Source organism: Equus caballus, chromosome 25 (assembly GCF_041296265.1).
Source record: "Equus caballus isolate H_3958 breed thoroughbred chromosome 25, TB-T2T, whole genome shotgun sequence".
Taxonomy (NCBI): Eukaryota; Metazoa; Chordata; class Mammalia; order Perissodactyla; family Equidae; genus Equus; species Equus caballus.
In genome coordinates, this window is record NC_091708.1 from 9,558,471 (window position 1) to 9,582,774 (window position 24,304).

The 24,304-nt window shown below is 40.1% G+C and overlaps 1 protein-coding gene across 8 annotated transcripts in view; it reads left to right on the forward strand.

The window, feature by feature from the left end:
* Positions 1–24,304, forward strand: part of RECK (reversion inducing cysteine rich protein with kazal motifs) — a 97,791-nt gene that overhangs the window by 65,019 nt on the left and 8,468 nt on the right. For all 8 annotated transcript variants that reach the window (XM_023629662.2, XM_070250707.1, XM_070250708.1 and 5 more), the window contains 2 exons: positions 9,776–9,898; positions 19,180–19,351. In XM_023629662.2, the coding sequence (XP_023485430.1) occupies positions 9,776–9,898; positions 19,180–19,351 (295 nt within the window). The remainder of the gene's footprint in view (positions 1–9,775; positions 9,899–19,179; positions 19,352–24,304) is intronic.

The following is a 24,304-nucleotide window of genomic DNA, read 5'->3' on the forward strand; positions in this document are numbered from 1 at the left end:
TATTGCTCAGATCCTCAATAACCCTTTCTTTCTCTGGTTCCAGTCACCTTTTAACTCTTAATGATATTATTTTTGATATTTATATATATGTATATCAATATTTTATATTTATAGCAAATATAAATACTGATATTTATATCAAATATTTATAGCAAATATATTTGATATTTAATGATATTATTTTGTTTGTTTTTGGGGTTTTTTTGAGGAAGATTAGCTCTGGGCTAACATCTGCCGCCAATCCTCCTCTTTTTTTTCTTGCTGAGGAGGACTGGCCCTGAGCTAACATCGTGCCCATCTTCCTCTACTTTATACGTGGGATGCCTACCACAGCATAGCTTGACAAGTGGTGTGTAGGTCCACACTCAGGATCAGAACCAGCAAACCCTGGGCTGCTGAGGAGGAACTGTGAACTTAACCGCTGCGCCACTAGGCTGGCTCCAAATGATATATTTTAATTTTAATTAGTCCAACTTGTCTTTTCCTTTTTGGTTAATGCTCTTTGATACGTGAAGAAATCTTTCTCTAATCTGAGGTCACGAATTTCTCATATGGATATGTAATTGACCCAGCACCACTTTTCCCTCTTCTCTGCAGTGCCACCTTTGTTGTAAATCACACGTCCATACGCCAGTGGATGTGTTCATGGGCTCTCTTATTCCACTGTCTATTTGTCTGAGCTGTGCCAATACCACAGTCTCTGTTACTATAGCTTTATCATCTCCTGTACAGTTTAGAATTAGTTTGTCAAGATTCACAAAAAACCTGTTAGGATTTTGGTCATGATTGCATTGAATTTATAGGCCAATTTTGGGAAACTTCATTGATTTACAATATCAGTTTTAAAACTTCATGGACATGGTATATCTCTCCATTTTGGGGAGTCTTTAATTTCTCTTAAATTTTATACTTTACTCTATAGTAGTCTCATACAACATTTTTTAGATTTATTCCTAGGTACTTGACATTTTAGAATTTTATATATATGAATACATATATTGATATATAATTATATGTATATATTGAAATTGACGTGAGCAAATTGTAGAAGATCTTTAGATATGCTGGTTGTGAGCCCATTATCAGTTGTATGTGTGGTAAATAACTTCAGTCAAAGGAATCCTAGCTCTAAATGTAAAATGTGAAATTATAATGCTTTTAGAAGAAAACATGGAGAATCTTTGTAATCTGGGGCTAAGCAAAGATTTCTTAGATATGACGCCAAAAGCATGATCCATTAAAAAACTGATAAATTGGATCACATCAAAATGAAAAAGTTTGCTATGGGAAAGACACTGTTAAGAGGATGAAAGGAAAAGCCACAAATTGAAGAAAATATTTGCAAATCATTTATCTGACAAAGGACCTGTATCCAGAATATAAAAAGAACTTTCTAATAATTTATTTGTAGATGTTTCCATGTACACAATTAATATCATGAATAAACAGTAACTTGCTATTTTTCTTTATAGAGGTTTCCCCTTTTCGAAATTTGCTAAGAGTTTTTATTGTGATAAATATTGAATGTTACGCATCTATTGAAATAAGCACGTTTTCGCAACTTTAGTCTACTAATAGGACAAGTTACTTTTATTAATTTGTCAATGTTAGACCCTCCATTCATTCCTGGGATAAACCTAACTTGGTTATGACATTATATAAAATACTATATGTTTTTATATAATTATTAGACTCAGTAATTATATAATTCCTTAAAAATATTAGTGGATTCCATTTGCTATATATTAAGTTAGGGATTTTTTTCTTTTTTTTTGCAGGGAAGGATTTGCCCTGATCTGTTGCCAATCTTCCTCTTTTATTTTTGTTTTTCCTCCCCAAAGTCCTAGTACATGGTTGTATATACTAGTTGTAAGTTGTTCTATTTCTTCTATGTGAGCCGCTGCCACAGCCTGGCAACTGACAGATGGGTGGTGTGGTTCCATGCCTGGGAAGCGAACCCGGGCTGCCAAAGTGGTGAACACCAAACTTTAACTACTAAGCCATCAGGGCTGGATCTCAGTTAGGTTTTTACTTGTATGGAGGTTTTGTGAATGGTATTTTTGAAATTTTAGTTTCTAACCATATATTTCTAGTACTGTAGGAATTTCTGTGTAGTACATGCATATAAGATTGATTTTTGTTGACCATGTACCTTGCAACTTTGCTAAACTCACATATTAATTTTATGAGTTTTTTGGGTAAATTTCTTAAAATTTTATATGTAGACAATCCTGTCATCTGCAAATACCGGCAGTTTTATTTTTTCCTCTATCACTCTTCCTTTTCAAGTTTCTTAAGGTAGAAACTTGGATTAGTTATTTGAGGAGTTATTCAACAACCTGTCTTCTTTTATAATAAGCATTTGATACTATAAATTTTACTCTAAAAATGACTTTACATCTCACACAATTTATATTTGTGTTTTCATTCATTCAGTTCAAAATATTTTCTAATATCCCTTGAGACTTTCTCTTTGACTCGTGGATTATTTTAGAAGTGTTTTGTTTAATTTCCAAAGGTTTGGCATTCTTGTCATATCTTTCTATTGGTGATATCAACTTTAATTCCGTTGTGGACAGAGAGCATACCTTGTACTTTTTTCCCCTTCCTTTACATTTGTTAAGGTTTGTTTTATGACCCAGGACATGGTCTATCTTCATGAACGGTCCATGTGCACTGGAAAGAAATGTATATTAGGCTATTGTTGGATAGAGTGTGCTCTAAATGCTGGTTGGATCCAGTTGGTTGATGGTGCTCCTCATTCCTTCTATATCCTTGTTGATTTTCTTTCTATGAGTTCTACAGAGGTTTGTGAGAAGAGTGTTGACGTCCCCAACTATGATTGTGGATTTGTGTGTTTCTCCTTTCAGTTCTGTCAGTTTTTGCTTCATGTATTTTGAGATCATTATTGTTACATAATACACATTTAGGATTATACTGTTTTCTTGGTGAATTGGCCCTTTTACTATGTCTATTATATGCCTTTATCCCTTATAATTTTTCTTGCTTTGAGTCTCCTCTGTCTGATATGAAGGTCTGCACAGTGTCTTTTTCCATCCTTTTACTTTGGACCTATCGATATCATTATATTTGAAGTGAGTTTCTCGTAGACATTTTATAATTGGTTTATGTTTTGTTATTCAACAACCTCTGGTCTTTTTATTGGTGTATTTTAAACAGTTACATTTAAAGCAATTATTGATATGTTTGGATTTAGGGCTACCATTTTATTATTTATTTTCCATTTTTCCCCTCTTTTTCGTTCCTTTGCCATCTTTCCTGCCTTCTTTTGGGTTCTTTGAATGTTGTTTAGTGTTTCCTTTTGATTTATTGTGTTTTGACTACATCTCTTTGTATTAAGTTTTTAGTGCTTGTTCTCAGGATTACAATAAACATATTGAACTTCGTAGTCTAGTTAAAATTAATAGATTACTACTTTGAGTAGAATATAAAATCCTTACTGCCATCTCTTTACCCTCCCCTTTATATGATAGTTGGCTTATATGTTATATCTACACCCATGGAAAATCCCAGCAGACACTGTTACTTTTTTTGCCTTCAAACATCAAGCACGTTTTAAAGAAACAAGAGAAAAAGAATACTCTATTATATTTACCCAGATATTTGTCATTTCTGTTGCTCTTCTTTCATTCCTGATGTTCCAGGTGTCCATTTGTTGTCATTGCCCTTCTCTGAAAAACTTCCCTTAGCAATTCTCTTAGAGCACGTTGGCTGGCCCTGAATTCTCTTACTTTTCCTTCATCTGAGAATGTCTTTATTTCATCTTCATTACTGAAAGTTATTTTCACTGGATATAAAATTCTGGCTCCATATTTCTTTTTTTCAGCACCTTAAAAATGTTGCGCCACCTCCTCCTGACCTTCATGGTTTCTGTGAGAATTCAACATTCATTCAAATCATTGTTTCTCTGTCATTTAAGTTATTTTTGACTGGCCACTTTGAAGATTTTTAAATTTTCTTTAGATTTCAGCAATTTTATTATAACGTGTGTGGGTATAAATTTCTTTGCCTTTTTCTTGTTTGGGGTTCACTGACCTTTTTGAATCTGTAGATTTATATCTTTTGGCAATTTGGGAAGTTTTCAGCTGTTATTATTTCAAATGTTTTTCTAGCTCTTCAGTCTTTTCTCCTCTCTTTCTGGAAGTCTGATGGAACAAATGTTGGACTTTTTTTTTTTAATTGTTCCACAGTGTCTGGGGCTCTTTTCATTTTATTTTCCTCACTGTTGTTCATACTAATTTCTACTAATCAATCTTTATGTTCACTGACTCTTACCTCTGTCATCTCCATTTTCCTTTGAGGTCTGTCCAGTGAGTTTTTAATTTCTGGATTTTTTTATTTTCCAGTTCTGACATTTCCATTTTTTTATTCTTTATTTTTTCCATTTCCTTACTGAAACTTTCTAGTTTTCCATTTGTTCCAAGGGTGTTTACAGTTATTTGTTAGAGCATTTTTATAATAGCTGCTTTAAAGTCTTTGTCAGATAATTCCAAAATCTGAGTCATCTTGGTATTGACATATGTTAATCATCTTTTTATTTGAGATTTTCTTAGTTCTTCATATGCCAAGTAATTCTAGATTAAATCTTGCACATTTTGAATATTTTGCTGTGAGACTCTGTGTTGAAAGCCCATGAAGAATGTCGATATTTTTGTACTAATATGCAGTTAATCTAATTAGGTTCAGTTTGTAAGTTCCAACTGAACTTTTGTGGGCTATGGTTAGAATTACTTTTCAATTTTCAGACTTTGCAATGGTATTCAGATCTGTGTCATGTGCGCACCACTCAGTCACCAGTCTGGGACCTGGATGACTGTAAATCCAGTTCTTCAAGTCTTTTCTATGCTGATTAAGACCAGATCAACCTAAGTACAGCTCAGGGCTGAGCCCAGGAGAGTCTAAACAATTTCATGGGGTCATTTTCCTAAGCTCCTTCCTCTCTATGATCTCCCTTGTACTATTCCTTTCCCTGGGTTCCTCTTTTTGGTTCCCCAGCCAGAAAGCCAGAGTTTTACTTAGCCCTCTCTGCCATGCATTTCATAGCCATGCTGTGTTTGAGGTCAAGTGGAAGAATGACCAGAGGATAAAAAATGGTGAACTCATTACCAGTTCAGCACTTCATATTTTGGTTTTCCTCCCCAATTCTCCTGCCACTGTCTACTGTTCAGAGTCCTCCAATAGCTTCTGCTCCCTGCATTCTGGCTAGGTGTAATAGCTGCGTTCAGTGGGAAAGACCAGGAGGAATGTGCTTACTCCATCTTACTCTCACTCAGCATTTTTTCAACTGTATTCAGGAATGACTTTGCCTGTTATTTTCCTTCTTTCACTGTCTTTGTTGGGTTTTGTATCAAGGTTATGATTCCCATAAAATGAGTTGAGGAGTGTATCCTTGTTTTTAAACTTCTCTGGAAGAATTTATAAAGACTGGAATTTTCACTAATGATGCCAATGGAGTTTTCTTTGTGGGATAGTTTTTAATTTATAAAATTGTTTTTACTAGTTATAGGAATATTCAATTCTATTTCTCCTTATGTTATTTTTAAGTTTTACTTTTCTAGGAAGTTCTCTATTTCATTTAAAGTTTCAAAGTTATTAATATACAATTATTTGTATATCCTCTTATGATCTTTGAGATGTCTTTAGATTTTTCAGTGATCCCTTTTTTATTCCTGATTTTGAATTTTTAAAAAACTTTTATCAGTCTCACATAAGTGTAAGTCTTTATGACTTTGGGTAGGCAATGGTTTATTAGATATTACTCCAAAAACATAAATAACCATCATCAAAATTAAAAACTTTGGGGCCTCAAAGGACATCATGAAATAAATGAAAAGACACAAATTGAGAAAATATTTGAAAAGTACATATCTGACAAGGAACTTGCATTAGAATATAAAAGAAGTCTTACAACTCAACAATAAAAGGTAAAAAGCCCAATTAAAAGATGAAAAAAGATCTGAAAAGACATTTCTTCAAAGAAGATATACACAGAGCCAAAAGGATGCTCAGTATCTTTAACCATCAGTGAAATGCAAATCAAAACCACAGTGAGATGCCACTTCACACCCAATAGGATGGCTATAATAAAAAAGATGGATGAGAAGGGTTAGTGAGGATGTGGGAAAATTGGAACCTTTCACAATTTGGAGGGAATGTAAAATGATGCAACCACTTTGGAAAACAGTCTGGCAGTTTCTCAAATGATTAAACATACAGCTATCATATCACCCAGTAATACATACACTGGGAATATATACCCATTAATTTCATTCCTAGGTATGTATACTCAAGAAATGAAAACCTATGTGCACACAAAAACTTGTACGTGAATGTTCGTAGCAAAACAATACATAATAGTCAAAACATGGAAACAACCCAAATGTCCATCAACTGAAAATGGGTGGTGGATAAAAGTGGTATATCCATACAATGGAATATTATTCAGCCATAAAAAGGAATGGAGTAGTGATACATGCTAAAACATGGATGAACCTTGAAATTATTATGCTAAGTGAAAGAAGCAAGTCACAAAGGACCACTTACCATACAATTCCATTTTTATGAAATGTTCACAATAAGCAAATCTATAGAAACAGAAAGTAGAAAATTAGTGGTTGCCTGGAGCTGAGGGAGTTGAGAGGACTGAGGAGTGGCAACCAAAGGAGCAAAGTTTCTTTTGGGGGTAATAATGAAAATGTTCTAAAACTGGTAGTGGAGAAGGGTGCACAACTCTGTGAATATACTAAAAGCCATTGAACTGTATTTTAAATGGGTAAATTGTGTGGTATCTGAATTGTGTCTCAGTGATGTTGTTAAAAGATACCATGCCTGTGTCTTGGTCGTTCTTTCTCTCTTGGATTACTCACCCTGGAGGATGCCAGTTTCTGTGTCTTGAACAACGTTTTGGAGAGTCCCATGTGGCAAAGAACTGAGGCCTCCTGCCAGCAGCCATGTGAGTGACCTTGAAAGTAGATTACTCTGCCCCATCAAGCTTTCAGTGGCTGCAGCCCCTGCCAATAGTGTGATTGCAGCTTCATGGGAGATCCTGGGTCAGAACCACCCAGTGAAGTCCTCCCAGATTCCTGACCATCAGAAACTGTGTGAAATAATGTTTGTTATTTTAAGGTGCTATGTTCTACGATAACTTATTACACAGCAATAGATAATGCAAGCCCATCCATCTCTTTAAGACAGGAATTTCTAATACAATTGTGATTTTTGTATTTAATAATTATGAAATTTCTGGTATATTTTGTTGTTTTAATTAAATGTATACTACTAATAATTATAATGATGTCAATCCAAAACAAAATTTCAGCATTCCAAGCCTTATGGTCAAGGGATTTTTTTTTAAGTCCATTATATTTATATTACATATTTTTGTTATAAAGAACTATGATAGGGTGATCAATAAAAGTCTTTCCAACACAAAAAAAAATTTAATAGGAAGAACTTAAGGGTAGGTGTTGGAATAGTAGTGTGTGTTCATGGAGAATCTGAAATTTCTTAATATTAATGAAAAGCTTTGTCATGTATTTTATTAATGGATGTTGGTGAGTATCAAATCACTGTGGTATCTAGCTGCCACTGGATACATTGGAAAGAGCAATGGAACAATTTTATTTGAAAGAATCAATATTTATAATATAGTAGAAAGTACATGCCTTGCAACCAATTAGTTATTATGAATATTTTAGATGTCAATTAAAACAAACAAGAGGCATGTAGATTTTTAAAAATTCTTTTAGGGAGGGTATTTTTATCTTCTTGAAGTTCATGGTGATTCTTGAGTCTGTGGCTTGACTTCTTCATCAATTTGGGGAAATTCTTAGCCGTTTTCTCTTCTAACATTGCTCTATTCTCTCCTTCCAGCTAAAATTACATGTTTATAAATCTTATTCCTCATATCCCATTTGTTTTTTATGCTCTTTCCTCTATTTTCATCCTTTTGATTCTGTGTCTCAGCCTGAATATTTTTCTGCTCTATCCTCTGGTTCACTAATTCTCTTTTCAGCTATGTCTCACCCACTATTAAATTTACCTATTGAATTCTTACTATCAGATACTGTAAATTTGAGTTCTCAAATTATGAAACTGCTGAAATTCTCGATATTTTCTTTCACTTCCTTGAACTCCTTAGTCATAGCTATTTTAAATCTGGTCTGATAACACCATTATGTGAATCCCCCGGGATTTCTGTTGTCTGTCCCTGAAAATGTCTCTGAGCACGCGTCTTTACGTGCTTAGTTATTTTTGGATGGAATTTTTTCCATCAGAGAGAATTCACTTTTGCTTGTCGTGGGCTGCTCTAGGCTAAGGGCCCCAGAAAGCCTGGATCACTTTAATTCAACCAAGGATTGATATGACTCAAAGCTGGGCTTTAGTCTACTTTCACCTTTATTCCTAGCGTGTAGCCCACAGGGTCCCAACAAAAAGCCTGGTACATTTATCAGGGTCCCTCCCTCTTGGCAGGCCCTCAAGTGTTGATCTCCCCAGCCCTGTTCACGGAAGCTCTACTCAGCTTCTCGGCCTCTGCTTTCAGAACTAACAATCCCCTTGAGAGGAAGCTGGCTCCAAGTGTGAGGCTCACTTTCCTTGGCTTCCGTCCTCTCCTAGAACTTGGGCCCCAGTTCCTCACTGCTTTGGTAGTCCTCTGATGCCTTCAAAGAGGTGTTCTGAACTTTTTCCCCAGCTCTTCTGGTTGCTTTCAGCAGAAGAGTTTGCCCTAAACCCTTTGCCCACCATTGCTGGGATTAGAACCTCCTCTCTCCTGAACTTCAGACCTGGATCTCCAGTATCCTGTTGAACGTCTCCTGAACATGCCACAGGTCCCTCGTGCTCAGTATGTCAGCACCAAACTCCACATTGTCTCCTCTCCTGCCCTCCCACTCAACTGGCTTTCCCTGTTGTGGCTATTCCTGTTCATGGTTTTCCAAACTATGAATGTTCTTTGTGAATCTCCTCTCTCTCTGCCTCCTAAATGCCCTCACTTACCAAGTCGTGTGTAGCCCCAGTGGACTAGTGGTTAAGATTCAGCACTCTCACTGCCATGGCCCAGGTTCATTTCCCACTCAGGAAACCACCCACCCATCAGTCGGTTATCATACTATGGTGGCTTTTTGTTGCTGTGATGCTGAAAGCTATGCCTCCAGTATTTCAAATACCAGCAGGGTCACCCATGGTGGACAGGTTTCAGTGGAGCTTCCAGACTAAGACAGACTAGAAAGAGGGACCTAGCCACTCACTTCTGAAGAAATTGGCCATGAAAACTCTATGAATTACAATAGAATATTATCTGATAGAGCACTGGAAGGTGAGAGGTTGGTGCAAAAAAGATCAGGCAGGGTTCCAATCTGCTGTACCAGGGTCACTAGGAGTTGGAATCCACTTGACAGCACTGTAACAACAAATTTGAGAGGACACTAGGATTTATAAGGAACCCTCTTAGAAACCTCCTCAAGAAGGGACTAATAGAAAATAGTAATTAATTAACACTTGAACTCTTAACTGTGTGCGAAGCATTCTCAGAATAGGGATCAGTCTGGTGAGACAGCAAATTAGGGGTTTGGAAGGATATGATGAGAGGTAAATAAGAAAATGTAAGTATTACAGATTGAACTGCCTAATTTGTATATTCAAAAGCCATCCTTCAAAAATTTCTGTTTTATAACTTTTAAAAACTATTAAGTTTTTAATTTATGCTTTCTTCATAAATACATGCTATAGGTCACCGTTTTATTTCTCTTTCTCTCAGGTCATGGAGCATCCTTTAACATCGACTGCAATGTCTGCTCTTGCTTTGCTGGCAATTTAGTGTGTTCTACCCGCCTGTGCATCAGTGAGCACAGTTCAGACGATGACCGTCGCACCTTCACAGGTAACTGTGGTCACCAGGAGCTGTCCTCGATGGACCAGCACCCCTTTGTATTTATTTTGCCCTTCAAGGCAGCTTCTCTGGTCTTGCCTTTACTGCAAACGTACAGAGTGAAATAAATGCATAATCTGAGAACGTGATATTTCCCCTCTCTGGATCTGTTTCCTCCTCTGTGATTTGAAGGTATTATTATACCAAATGGTTTCTTAGGGCCCTTCCAGCACTAATATTCTGGAATTTTGTGAGCCAAAAAGAACAGGGCCAGTGATTGGGATGGTTTTAGTTAAAGGGAACTTTCTACATGCTAAAATACCCCATTTACCTTAGCTACTAAAAAGGTCTAAAATGTCCATGTCTTTTCTAAGTTTGTGTCTTTCTAGTGTTTTTCTCACCACCTTCTTGACCTACTTTAGCTTACTGGTTCATTTAGGTCCCCGTAATCAATCAACTATATTACTTCCGTGACTTTCCTATGCTTTATGCTGCTGGTATTATGCTCATACCAGCTACATAAGTGAAAAGCCTGGTGAGATGGGGATGCTCTACCCTTGAGAAGAAGCTACAGTTGCCAACAGCAACAGCACAGTCTACTGGTATCAATTGGTATCTGCTTTTTCCCAGAAATACCTTTGGTTCTAGGTAAAGAGAAGCCAAGTAGCTGCCCTTGGCCCACTTCATGCTGCTGCTGCAGCAGCAACTTGATTCCTCTTTCCCTGGAGTCAGTATTACACATAGAGTGGGGTTGGGGGAGAACAGGATAGGGATTTACCAACCTTGTATCGCCAGCCCATTGGAAATAAAAAGGAGATCAGAAATAAGAAGCGAATGGCAGACTGATGGGGAAGTAGAAGCAGGACTAGCTTGATTGCATCCCCTATCCACCCTCATGAGAACCAGCCTCTGCTCCTTTGTTGTTGTGGTTGTCATTGTCCTTGTCGTTTATTATTTTCATTTCTCTGCTTTGCTCTGATATGGACAATTTATTCTGCTTAGAGAAACCATGTAATGATGTGGGGATGACAAGTGAGCCAAAGAGATATATGGAAGACTTTATTTATTTACCTATATCTAAATGTTTTTGAAGGTGAACTAGCAGCACTCTTTTTCCCTGTAGTGTGTAGCCCTTCATGTCTTGGGATAAATTAATGACTGTTTAGCTAGTAGACTCTAAGGAGATTTTACTGGCCACAGTCTACCACATTTGTTGGGACTCAGATAGTGTCCCCATCCAAACATGACTCAGAGAGAGATGTTCATAAAAATTCTTAAGTCTTAAAATTACAATAGTTTTCCAAGTTACCTTCTTGTTCTTCCCCCTCCCTAAGGAGATGGAAGGAGCCTATGGGAGGAGTTTACAACCTTTGTTCTTCATCTTATTTTTGGTATTGCTTTTTAATAGTTCAGAAATCCCCCAAGCCAGATTTCAAACATCTAAATTTAGATTTTATATACCAGATTGGGAGAAACAGTCTTTACTTTTCCCACCTATACCTTTGTTTATAGGGGTCACTACCCCTAAGATCAAGGTCTGGAGACCCTCAATTATCTGGCAATAAGTGGAACAAAGGAAAGCCATTGTCAAATAACCATTACCAATAACCAGTAGCCATTCTGCAGAGAGACAGAGATAAGGTGAATTTTACTTGAGCCAAGCTGAGGACTATAGCCTGGGAAGGCAGTCTCCACAAAGGTAGAAAGCATTCTGGAGAAGCATGGTTTTAGAATAGAGAACATAACATCAGACAGGCCCAGGATACATATTCATCAAAGTTTCAAAGAGATATTTAGTCATAGATAAGCAGCTCGACAGTGACCTTGATTTCCAGGAAAGGAAGCTTTATCTTCAGGAATACTGATACTGGCATCATAGGAAGTATGCATTTTTATCTTCAAAGAGTGCATTCTTTTGCTTTGAGGTAATGTTTAATGCATCCTTAATGGTTAAAGCAGATGTGCAATGTATGTTTAATAACTGTAAGTCAAGCTTCTTTAGTTCAGGCCAAATCAGGCTTAAACCAGAATAGTTAACCCCATATACCTCAATATGTGAAAATTTCTTGTCATTTTACCCTTTTGATCAATAATCTTTTGATAGAAAGCATTGATGATCAACATACTGTCCCTTGGTGCCAGGGTGGTTGCTGCCTGCCCTGGGTCCCTCATGTCCCTCAGTGCTAGGCTTTTATTTCATTGATTTGCCCAAGCATCCATGTTGGAAAATAACTGGATATAGTGGACAAGCATAGAGGTATATATATTGACAGGGGAAGCATTTCATAAGTTATGTGATTTGTCAATTTTTAAATTGTCAAACAAACATTGTACATGTGCTTATACATGACTTCTTATGGTTACATTGTTTGTAATTACAGAACAGATATAGTAACAATGGTAATAAACTTAATACTTGAATGATTAATTTAGAAGAATGAGTTTTAGGCCTAATCTTTATCAGGAAAAGAAATTCATCCGGAGTTATAATATTGATCTACAATCTTAAGTCATTGAGCAATTATCACTCTTTAGCCTGCATGCCAGTCTTACAACACTGACTAAAGAAAACAGTGATTAGTTTGAACATTATGATTAATGCAAGAATTCCAAGGAGTAATCTGGAAATAGGAATTGCAATCTGGATCACAAAAGGGAGCCAGTACCTGAAGGGAGCCAATGAAACAATCAAAACTAGGTGTAGGATTGCTTAGGGCATTTTTCATGTGCTTTAGCAGAGATGACACATAGGAAGAACAATGTGGGCTATTAGCCATGTTTCACTATCATAATTAGTAATATGGGATGAAATGCAAACACTGGAATGAGATCTTTCCATCATAATAAATTGTTTTAAAGCTTTCCAATCTGTACCTTGAAAGAGAGAAACCCACCAAGGTATCCCAGATGTGCTACAAAGGGAGAGTTGGCCTCATATGCAACAATTGGACTGATTTTTGTGTGAAGCCAAGGAATGAGTCCACTGTAAAAAGACACTGCCATCCGAGTCCCATTCAGATGTGGACTGGAAAAATAAGCATAGTATCAGGAAAACCTTAAATGCTGTTTTTGTGCTTAATTAAAAGGTTTTGTAATTAGCTTCTAATCTATGTCATAGAGTTGGAGGGGTAGAAAATAAAGTATTGTGGAAGGGAAGGACATAGTTAAAAAGTACCAAAAAAGTCATCTAAAACACAAGGAAGGTGACCAGCATCATAAGAGTATTAAAATTGCTCGTATACTTAGGAGCATGATTATTGTAGCAATTATAAAGTGGATATATAGTTTATGCATTACAAGGGTTTAAATGAAGAGAGATAAGGTTGGAAATACAGGCCTGGTCCGAAGTCTTGGGACAGCTGTCTACAACAGATACCATCTTCTTCTTATCCTTATTTGGAGGGATTTGTCTTGGTCAGTTGAAGTTGGGTGTCAGAAACAGGAATTGAAATCCACTCAGGCAGAGGGACCTTTTTAAAATTAGAAATGTGAATCCATGAGTTTATGACCTTTAATTTTGCAGCACATGGACTGGTTAAAAGTACCTAATATGGTCCTTTCCAACAGAGCTGCAAAGAGTCTTTTACTTGATGCCTCTACCAGTAAACAAAATCTCCAGGTTGTAGTCTGTGATCCTTAAAGTCTTTGTCTAGTGGGAGCTCTCTGTGAAAAGAATCAACTTCCAACCTTTCATTTCTTTTAAGCACCTCAATGAGACCCTGACAATGATGTAATATATGTCCCTTGAGCAAAGTTGGTTCATATATTCCCTCATCTAATTACATAGGCCATCCTGTTATTATTTCAAAAGGAGACAGCCAATGTTTACCAAAAGATATAGATCTAAGATTGAGAAGTACTAACAGAGGAGCTTTTCACCAGAGATTAAATGCTTCTGAAAGTTTTGCCAATTGAGTTTTGATAGTGCCATTAGTTCTCTCCACTAATCCCGAGGACTGGGGATGATAAGCATGGTGAAAGTGCTACATCATTAGCCAAATGTTACAGATAGATTTCATTACTTGTCCAGTGAAATGAGTTCCCCAGTCACTGTGTAACTCGATAGAAATTCCCCAAACAGGAACGATCTTTCCAATAACAATTTAACTACTGTTAAAGCCATTGCTCTTCTGCAAGGAAAGGCCTCAACCCAATGTGAAAACATACAAATCATTACTAAGATAAATTTATATCCTTGAGATGGTAACATTTGAACAAAGTCCAATTGCCATACCACAAAAGGTCCTTTAAGAAGGGGAAAGTGACCTTGTGACCCATGAGGTGTTTTCCCAGGATCGTATTTAGGACATACATAAGGTTTAACGATGCTTTATGAGCCACTGTGGGAGAAAGTCTCCAAAAATACTGTTTTCCACATCGGCAAGACAAAAAGCAATACCTTACCCAAGCGGGGAGGGTGTCCAGTCTATAGGTATGTAACAAAACCTGAAAGACAATTAACAGGATGAATCTGACATCCACAAAGGTGCAATATAATTTTCTCTCCACAGTTATCCTCATTTCTACCAAAGATAATCAGAGTAAAACTAATTTTTTTTATATTAAAACTTGGGCTGATTATTTATATAAGTGAAAACAAGAATACTCACTGAGAGTTTCTGAGTTCTGGAGGGATAAGTTAGGGAGAAAAAGTAAATGTTTCATCTTTGTTTACAAAGGTATATCTTACCAAATTGTTGATAGCTTAGGAGAAAAGATTTATTTAAATCCAGTTCAGTTTTATGATCTGAAAGTTCATCAAAAACCTGTATTCTGGAGTAGGTGTCAGAGTCCTTTGCGTGAACCTCCCTGAAGATGAAACATATTTGCAAAAGCATCAGGGTAAAACAATGTTGCCTGTAAATGACAAAAGTCAAAACTGGCATAGTTGAAGATATGATTACAATGCAATTGACAAGGAAATTTAGTTATTTCTATAACACACATTTTAAGATAATGAGTAGAATTATACCAGGACATATCAGATCTTTAGGAATTTTATATAATTTTTAGAACACTTATATTAATAACATTTATCCACACAACATAACCCAAGATTTATCATCATTTGCTTAGTAATGCTTCTCATTGCAATTTAACATACCAAACAAACCTCATTAGTTTAATAGCTCCCTCTTTATAGGAAGAAAGAGAACAAATTCTATGAGATGTCTCAGGGGCCCACTGAAAATTCTCAAAGTTACTTTCAGGTCAAAAGAAAGTTTTTTTGTTTTTTGGGTTTTTTTAGGATTTGAATTTTGAGGAAGTTTGTCAAAAATCTCAAAAGGTTTTAAAACACTTGGTCAAATAGGATTGTCGGTCACTATGAAACAATGCTTAGTTATCCATTTAACCAAAGTGACAACCGAAGATTTTAAAGGCAATCATAAAGAGTTAAAAAGTTTTTTAAAAAGTCTTAGTGCTCTTAATAGAGACACCTCAGCTTTTTGAATAGGAAATTGTTTTGACAAAACATAGAACTCTTGCCTTTTAGGCAGACTTACTCAAAGGTGAAGAAAAACCTTTTGTAATCTCTTTATCAAGAGCAGACTAAGAGTCCAAGAAAATTACCCTTTTAAGAGAGAGAAAACCAAATTCTAATTTTTGTACCAGCTTACTTTTGATATTGAAACTCATTAAATTCACTTCACTCTTAGCCAATTTGCCCATGCACAAAACTCTTTCCTCTGGGTTCCTCTTCCATAAACCTTCTATAACTTTCTTTTTTCAATTCAGAATTTGTCCCATGCCTTCCCTCCTTCCTAGTACTTTAGGACACATTTACCTTTTTTAGCAAAACAAACAAAAATATCTCCATTCCTTATACCTTCTTTACTGAAAACACACATCTACTCTCCTTGTATACGGATATTTCCCTTGTTCTTTTACATTAGCATCCTGTGGATTGGCAGACTTATAAATACTGTGTTAGAAACGTGCATTCTCATAGAAAACTTCTCAGCATGGCACAAAACATGTTTATTAATAAACTCACGTATTTTTATAGTTTCTCTGTAATAAGCCAAAGGTAGAAAAATCTATAGTAACTAATGGCTAATATTTTATCTCATGTGAAAATGATTTAGATAATAAATTTCTATCATTTAACTTAATCAAAACTCTAAGGTTTCAAGTTATCAAAAGGTTTTGAAGTTATTTTTAAGTATATGTACCATGACACAGTTACCGTTAAGAAAGTTCACCCAGGAGCTGGCCCTGTGTCCAACTGGTTAAGTTCGTGTGCTCTGCTTTGGTGGCCCAGGGTTTTGCCGGTTCGAATCCTGGGTGCAGACATAGCACTGCTCGTCAGGCCATGCTGAGGCGGCATCCCACGTGCCACAACTAGAAGGACCCACAACTAAAAATATACAACTGTGTACCAGGGGGCTTTACGGAGAAAAAGGAAAAATAAAATCTTAAAAAAAAGAAGTTCACCCAAAACTTTTATCTTACTTACATCAATTTAGTTTATTTGTTTCCAATAATTATGCTTAGATTGCCTACAAAAACTTCATGAGACATTAGATAAAATCAGCTATCATTCTAAGCTATTATTTTTGCTGGCAAATTTTGTAACTGAGATAACATGAACTTATTTGACTAATAAACCCAGGTTGAATGAAGGCTGCATGTATGCATCATCTCCAATGCTGATAACTTTGAAGACGTGCTTATTTCAATTAAACTAAGAAACTTAACTAAACTTCATTTACCAAAGATTGTTTTATATCATGTTAACTTCAAGAACATTTGGTATAGTTTCTGTTACATTTAGAAATAATTTATATAAGCACTTACTTTAAGCCAATTAAATAGAGCTCTTTTAGAAATTATCCCATCTGAAGGTAAAAAAAGATCATACATATATAGACATACATAGATACATAGACAGATGCAGAGACCTCAAATAGTTTTCATTAAATTTTTGCAATGAATCAGGTACAATACAAAATTCAGTAATTTATAAAAGAATAGTTGGATCCAAACTGTGTTTCTGGCAGATAGAATAAAAACTTTTTGGGCCAGCCCCAGTGGCCTACTGGTTAAGTTTGGTGCACTCCACTTCAGCAGCTCAGGTTCAGTTCCCAGGGGCAGACCTACACCACTCATCTCTTAGTGGCCATGCTGTGGCAGCAGCTCACATGAAAAAGAAAAAATGAGGAAGACAGGCAACAGACATTAGCTCATGGCGAATCTTCCTCAGCAGAAAAGAAAACTTCTTTAATTTAGCAGCTGTTTATAATAATGTTTTATTAGTTTCCTGTAAAGATGTCATTTTATCATTACCACACTTTGAAGCTTCTAAATACTACTTAAACTATGCTTTCCATTGTGCTTGCTTGATTTTATAGCCAGCTTTTTCCAGGTGTGCATGCAAATAAACTAATTTCAGTAAATTGAACATTCCTCATTTTGGCCATTTAAGACTGAGGTCATCTTTTGTAAAATTTTCCCATTTTGTTTAGCACTTGCAAGTAACAGCTCCATATGTACTATACATGCAGTCAGCTGGAGTTCCAGGGGAAGGCGGCCCATTCAGGAGCTGGTTGGCTTTAGAAACATGACTTCCCATTGTCTTTTAGTTTTGTTTTAGTATGAAATCTGAACAATTTCTAAGGACAGTGTAATGGGTCAGAAGTGTGCTGCTTGTGAGTGTCACTTCCTACAAGGCCGTGAACACTCTCTTACATGTCTTGGTTTCTCCCACTGGCATTCTAAAATTACCATGGGGCCTGGGAGCACTGGGTGACCAATCCTTATGTGTGCATCCCTGGATGAGCCGTCAGTTACTTACTTAAAGTGAACAATCATGATGGATTTCCCTATGGGACTGCTACACAACACAAGGATCAACCTCTGACACTTCCACTAGGTTCTCAGTTGCCTGAGAATGCCTTATAGCTGGAGGGAGCTGGTGTCCCTTCTCTTCAGAGCTGAATGAGTTCAGTCTCTCATTTTGCAATCAAACAATTTGCTCAGCTTTTCTAGATACAATGTTTTCCAATTTAAAGCCAAATTAAAGGGTCAGCCAGCCCCGTTCACTCCCAAGTTCCACCTAGGAAATTCCCCCTAGGTTCCTCTTACCTAGGATAGATACCAGTACCCTCTTTAGACACATAGTCTTAAGACTTGAAACAGCTCAGGTAAAAGTCAGGACCTACAACTTCAATAAGGAGGTCTGGATTTCAGGAGAACTCACTGAGGTACCCAAAGAGTGCAGTGAAGCCGGAGGGACTCAGTGAGCCCATGCTGGTACCAAGCGCCAGTTTAAAGTAGATTCCACATGGTCTCAGGTGGGTTTCTCTCAAATTCTGCCGGTTATGCCAAGAAATGTTGAAGCAAATAACCAATAACTATTCTACGGAGAGAGAGAGAGGAGAATTTTATTTGAACCAGACTGAAGGACTATAGCCTGGGAAGGTAGTCTCGACAAAGGAAGAAAGCATTCCAGATAAGCATGGGCTTCAGGACGTTTTTATACCTTTTTAGAACAAAGAACATACACCAAACACACCCAGGATACATATTCATCAAAGTTTCAAAGCGATATCTAGTTACAGATTAGCAGGTCAACATGACCTTAATGTCCAAGAGGAAACTTTATCTTCAGAAATACTGATACTGGCCTCATAGGATGGGAAGTATACATTCTTAGCTTCACAGAGCACAGTCTTTTACTTTGAGATAATGTTTGATGCATCCGTATCTTAATAGTTAAAGCAGATGTACAGCCTGCATTTGATAGCTGTAAGTCAGACTCCTTTAGTTCAGGCTGAATCTGGTTTAAACCAGAATAGCTACCCCACATACGTCAATATGTGAAAATTTCTTGTCACCATTATGCAGACAAATGGCTTTTCAGAGCCTTGCCACCCTTAAAAACACTGTCAGAGATTGGAGGGATGTTTTTTCTCACTTAATTTACAATTTTAACATGAGACCCCCCACATGATTGTTAGTACTTTGCCTTAATTAGAAAATGTGAGGGGCCGGCCTCTTGCCCAAGTGGTTAAGTTCGCACTCTGCTTCATGGCCCAGGGTTTTGCCGGTTCGGATCCTACGCACAGACGTGGCACTGCTTGTCAGGCCATGCTGAGGCGGCATCCCACAAGGCACAACTAGAAGGACCTACAACTAGAATATACAACTATGTACTGGCGGGGGGCTTTGGGGAAAAAGAAAAAAAAGAAGATTGGCAAGAGATGTTAGCTCAGGTGCCGATCTAAAAGGACAAACTTGAGAGGAAGGGGCATGTACAAGTACACATTGTTGAGGCTGTTTCCTCTCCTCAGGTCTGCCCTGTAACTGTGCAGATCAGTTTGTCCCCGTGTGTGGGCAGAACGGACGCACTTACCCCAGTGCCTGCATTGCTCGCTGTGTGGGCCTCCAAGACCATCAATTTGAGTTTGGATCGTGCATCTCAAAGGATCCATGTAATCCTAACCCCTGCCCCAAAAATCAAAGGTAAGTCAAATGGCTCCTTATCTTTTTCAACTGAAGACCAGCACCTACTAAGCATCTAGTGTGTACCAGACAGTGAAAATACAAAGATGAATCAAGAAGGTCTCTGCCCTGAAGAGTGTGGAGTCTAGAGGGAAGGAGCTATGTACAGCTGCTTGGTAACATGCTGTGATTGAGGGCCCAGAAGTAGACCAGTTGATGCAGCCTAGGGGAGGCCTTGGAAAGCCTCTAGAAGATGTGATACTCGGCTGCAAAGACGAGGAGATTGCAGGCAGAGTGTACAGTGGAGGAATGGTGGTGTTGGTGAAGGCAGAGAGCAACAGGAGCAGAGATCTCAGCTGCTGGAAATGAGAAGATAGCGTGCTGGAGGCTGGAAGCTTATAGCAGTTCTGTAGGACTGAAACAGCAGGAGGCAAGGAGAAGGAGCAGAGGAGACAAGAGAAATGGATGTTTGCTTACCTTGTTAGCTATTTATGCTTGATAGTAATGGGAAACTTCCTTCTACTTATCTATCTCCATCTTAGGGATTGGACATGAGACATCTGTGGAAATGCAACATAAATGTATATAATGTTATTGGTTTAGGGGCCATTTCTCTGCAGTTTCCTCATGAGCTCAGAGTGCAGTTGACCTAGGCTTAATGACAGATTTCTGTATGTGGTGGCCGCAGCAAGGGTCCTACTGACTCTCTTAAATTTCAGGCTTCTAGAACTGGAGTTTTCACTGGCTGCCTCAAAGACCTGAGCAGGACACATTCCAGTGCCAGAGTCCTTTCCTTATGAAGGATTTTGTGGAGAATAAGCTATTGCTTCTCCATCCTGAAAACTCTGGTGTAGTCGGGGCCAGGGGGGTGGGGGATTTCTCCTGTGTTAAAAGAAATGGCAGAGAGTTGATCACCAACTGGCAAAGTTTATACCATGAAAACTAAGCCCAAAAAGTTCCTGTGGAAAGAACATAGGTGCTGTCCATTAGGAAAAAAGATAAGCCAAAAGGATAATATAATTGTGTTGGGGGATAGAATTGAGGGTTGTTTTGGTATTTGTTTGTGCCTTTATTTATTTTCTTCTATTTGCTAACCTTTCTGGATAAGGGTGTCTTGCTTTTATAATAAAATAATAAAATCTCTAAGTGGGAAATATAATACAAAACCAATATAAAAGAAAAGATTGAAAAATGCAGCTACATGGAAATGAAAATTTTCTGCATTGTAACAAACAAATGACAAACTGGGAAGAAGCTCACAGAGAAAAGGCTGATGTCCATCCAATATAAAGAGCCCCTACAAATCCATATGAAAAAGGTCAACAACCTAATAGAAAAATGGATCGAGGACATAAACATAGAAAAAAGAAATACAAATGGTTCTTAAACACTTGAAAAGATGCTTTAATTAGGATAACTCTAACTACTGTACACAAACTCCCAAATATCAGCATTTTAACATAATACAAGTTCAAATACAGTCCATTTGTGTGTTCAGCAGGTGGCTTTCCACCTGGTGATTCAGAGACTTAAGAGCCTTCCATCTGGTCACTCTGCTAGCTCCTACAGCCTCACAGTCCTCCTCTGTATCTTCTGCATCTGGCCAGGAGATAAGAGAAGGGAGATGAGGCAGGTTGCTCTTGAGAAGCTTTTGTAGGCCAGGTTTAAAACTGGCCTTCATCTCTACTTCCAGCCACACTCCATTGTCTAGAACTCAGTCACTTGACCACTACTACTGCCAGGGAGACTAGGAAATGTAATCCAAGTGTGTGCCCAAGAAGAAAATTAAATGAATTTGATGAACATCTGACCAATGTACCACAATGCTTAACCTGCCTCATATTAACAGAAATGTAAATTAAATTAAAACTACAATTGTGTACCACTTCCCATCTACCAGATTGGCAAAGACAAAAAGTTTGATAATATAATATAGGGAAACAGGCATTCCCATAGGAAAGGAGGGGTGAGGGGAGGATTGGGACATCCTCCATGGAGGGCAACTTGGCTACGCCCACCAAAATTTTTAAATAACATATTCTTTGAATCAGCATATGAAAATGCTTATATTTACATATCTCCAGGAGAATAAACAATAAATTGGTAATAGTGGTTGCCTCTAGGGACGGGAACTAGGTAGCTGGGACATAAGAGTAGGAGGGAGACATTTTCCACCATATATGATTTTGTATCTTTTCAGTTTCACCATGAGCTTGTATTATGTTAAAAAAAAATTTGTTTAAAAAATAAAAAGTTGTATTCATTCATCAAGTGTCTACTGATGTGTCAGACATCTTTCTCAACACTAGGACACAACAGTAAGCATGTTTAATTGACCCCCCGATTCTCAGCCTTCCCTGCTGATCCTCTTATTTTTACATACTCATATTGATAAAGTTTTTCCTTCCAAAATTACCAAATTTCTCCTGATGTTCTTGGTTCTCATCCCTTTCGTGTTAATAGGTAATGACGTTCTAAATATTCTTTTCCATTCTTTCTCTTCAAATGTTTTAATTTTCCATAAAACCATAACGAGGTGCGTTCTAATTTTAAATCCCATCAGAAAAGGCGAGCACAGATGGTGGTGGTGACGGTGGGGGGCATTTCAGGGCAGGAGGCTTACCCCTAAAAAGAGTAGAGGTAATTTCCTTTGAAATTAAACTAATGCTTGCTACTATATTTTTCTCCTTTATAGACTAAGATTTGTGTATCCCATTATTTCAAATACCTAGTGAAAGCTGAACATTTGAATAGGTCTTATCTTCTTATGGGAAGTTATAAATAACATTTATGGAAATGAGGGATGTCTAAGGGTCTAAAGAAGAAGGGCCTCATCCCTTACTCCTCTCAAGAAGTTCAGAATTAAGAATGAAGCAAGGTTCAGATATTACAGGAAACCCAGCTTCGTGGAGTGGCGTTCTCTCGGCGATTCGCAACCAGCCAGCGTCAGGTCCTCAGCCTTGGGAGCACAGACACCTAAGTTTTTAGCACATACTGTGAAGTCTTCTCTTAAGACAGACTCTGCCCAAGGGCTGGGCCCCAGGATCCAAGGGATCAGCGCGTGTGGGGAGAGCCTACTTTGGGCTGGGGGTGCCTACACATGGGGCGATGCCTACGCGGGGCCTAGGGAGCCCCAACCCCAAGGCGGGTGGGGCAGTGCAGCGGCACCCAAGGACCGGCGGAGCCCCATCCCCGCCCCTCCTCCGGCCCAGCGTGCGTCCCGCGGCGGGGCGGAAAGGCCAGCACGCCCGGCGGGGGGCGCCGCGGGCGAGAAAGGCCTGGGTGGGGGTGTCCGAGGGGCCGGGGCTCTGGGTGAATCCTGGGGGTGGGGTGCGCTTTGTACAGCGACCCAAGAGGCGAGGGGCGGCGTCCCCACTCACCCTGGCGCGTGGGCACGTTCTTCTCGTTGGTCGCCTGCAGCACGACCTGGGCGCAGCTCTGCTCCCGGGCGAAGAGCTTGTCCTTGCCCCCCCCCCCCCCCCCCCGGTGGCCTTGAGCGCCAGGGAGTGGCCTTCGCGGTGGCGGGAGGCCACTTTGCCACAGCGGAATTCAAGCCTGTAGCCGGTGGCGGGCTCGGGGCGCGCCACCAGGCGCCCGTCGTGGCGCAGGAAGCGGTGGCGGGCCGTCTGCAGGCTGCAGCGCCGGTTCTGGAAGGCCAGCGGGACGAGCGAGTCGACCCCCCAGGGCACGTCGCGGTCCACGGAGCTCGGCCGGCCGCGCTCAGGTGCGCGGAGCGCCTGCAGTCAGGCTGTGGACGTTGACCGGCGGGTGCGTGGCGAGGTGTGCGCTGCCCTCCTCTGCCGGCGACACGGGCTGCAAGACAGGCGATCCTCGGTAGCGCCGGGGCGCCTCGGCCTGCAGCGACCAACGGCCGTCGTCGTGCGCTGCGCCGGGCAACTCGCACTCGCAAGTCACCTTGCCGTCCTTGTCGGCCGCTACCTGGCGGCCCAGGTGGCTGTGCAGGCCTCGTCGGGCAGCTGCTCCCGCACACAGATCTGCTGCTGCTCAGGATGCTGGCCGATGCGTTCACTGTGAACCCGAACGCCTCGGCCGTCAGGCACTCGTTGCTGCAGCTGATGAGGCCGAACTGCTTCCGCGTCGCCTCGGCCGTGCTGGTGGCGGCGGGCAGGAGGGCCAGGTGGCCCTGCTCCTGCACTCCGCAAAGTCTTCCCGCAGCGGCCCCGCTCCGGGCTCGCCGCCGCGCAGGGAGCGTGGGGCGCGGCTCGGCTCGCGCTGCCCCCGCTTCTGCCGGGCTGGCCTCTACAGCGCGCCCACCTCGGGCCACCGCCCGCGCCCCAGCCCCCGGCCCCCAATGCCGTGCCCCCACTTCCACGCGCCGCAGCCTGAGGATTCACCTAGAGCCCCGGCCCCTCGGACACCCCCACCCAGGCCTAGCGGGGAGGAAGGACAAGCTAGGTGTGAGGTTGTGACAGAGACCCAGAAGACCACAGAGCACACTCGGTGGAGGCAGTCGGGAGGCAGCTCGGAGGAGGTGGCCTTTGAGCAGCGCCTTGAAGAATCGCCTGCAAGGGCCTGTTGGCCGAAGCGTTGGTGGCAGGCCAGGAGCTGAAGAGGGGTCTGCAGACCCCAAATCACCCAACCTAGGCCTTGCAGCCTGGCCCTCCAGAGCAGGGGCTGTGGTTCCCTGAGGCTTCCCGCCCTCCCAGGACACTGCTCTGAAGGCCACCCAGGCCCCTCCCTGGGACCCAAGCACCAAGCCTCCCTGGCCCATGTTGGTCTCCATGGTAGTGGCTGAGACAGGTGACCAGCATTCCCATTCTGAGGGTCCAGAAGCCACAGGGTTCTGGTCTACAGGCAGTGGAGTGGGCAGTGTGCCCTTTTCCTAGGCGGTCAGAGAAGTGAGACAGTTCTGGACAGCACAGCCCGGAAGGACAGAGCCCAGGCGTCTGGTTCCAGGGCCAGCGTGCCTTCCATTCTGTACCCCCAGGCCCTGACTTCATAGGACGCTGAGTA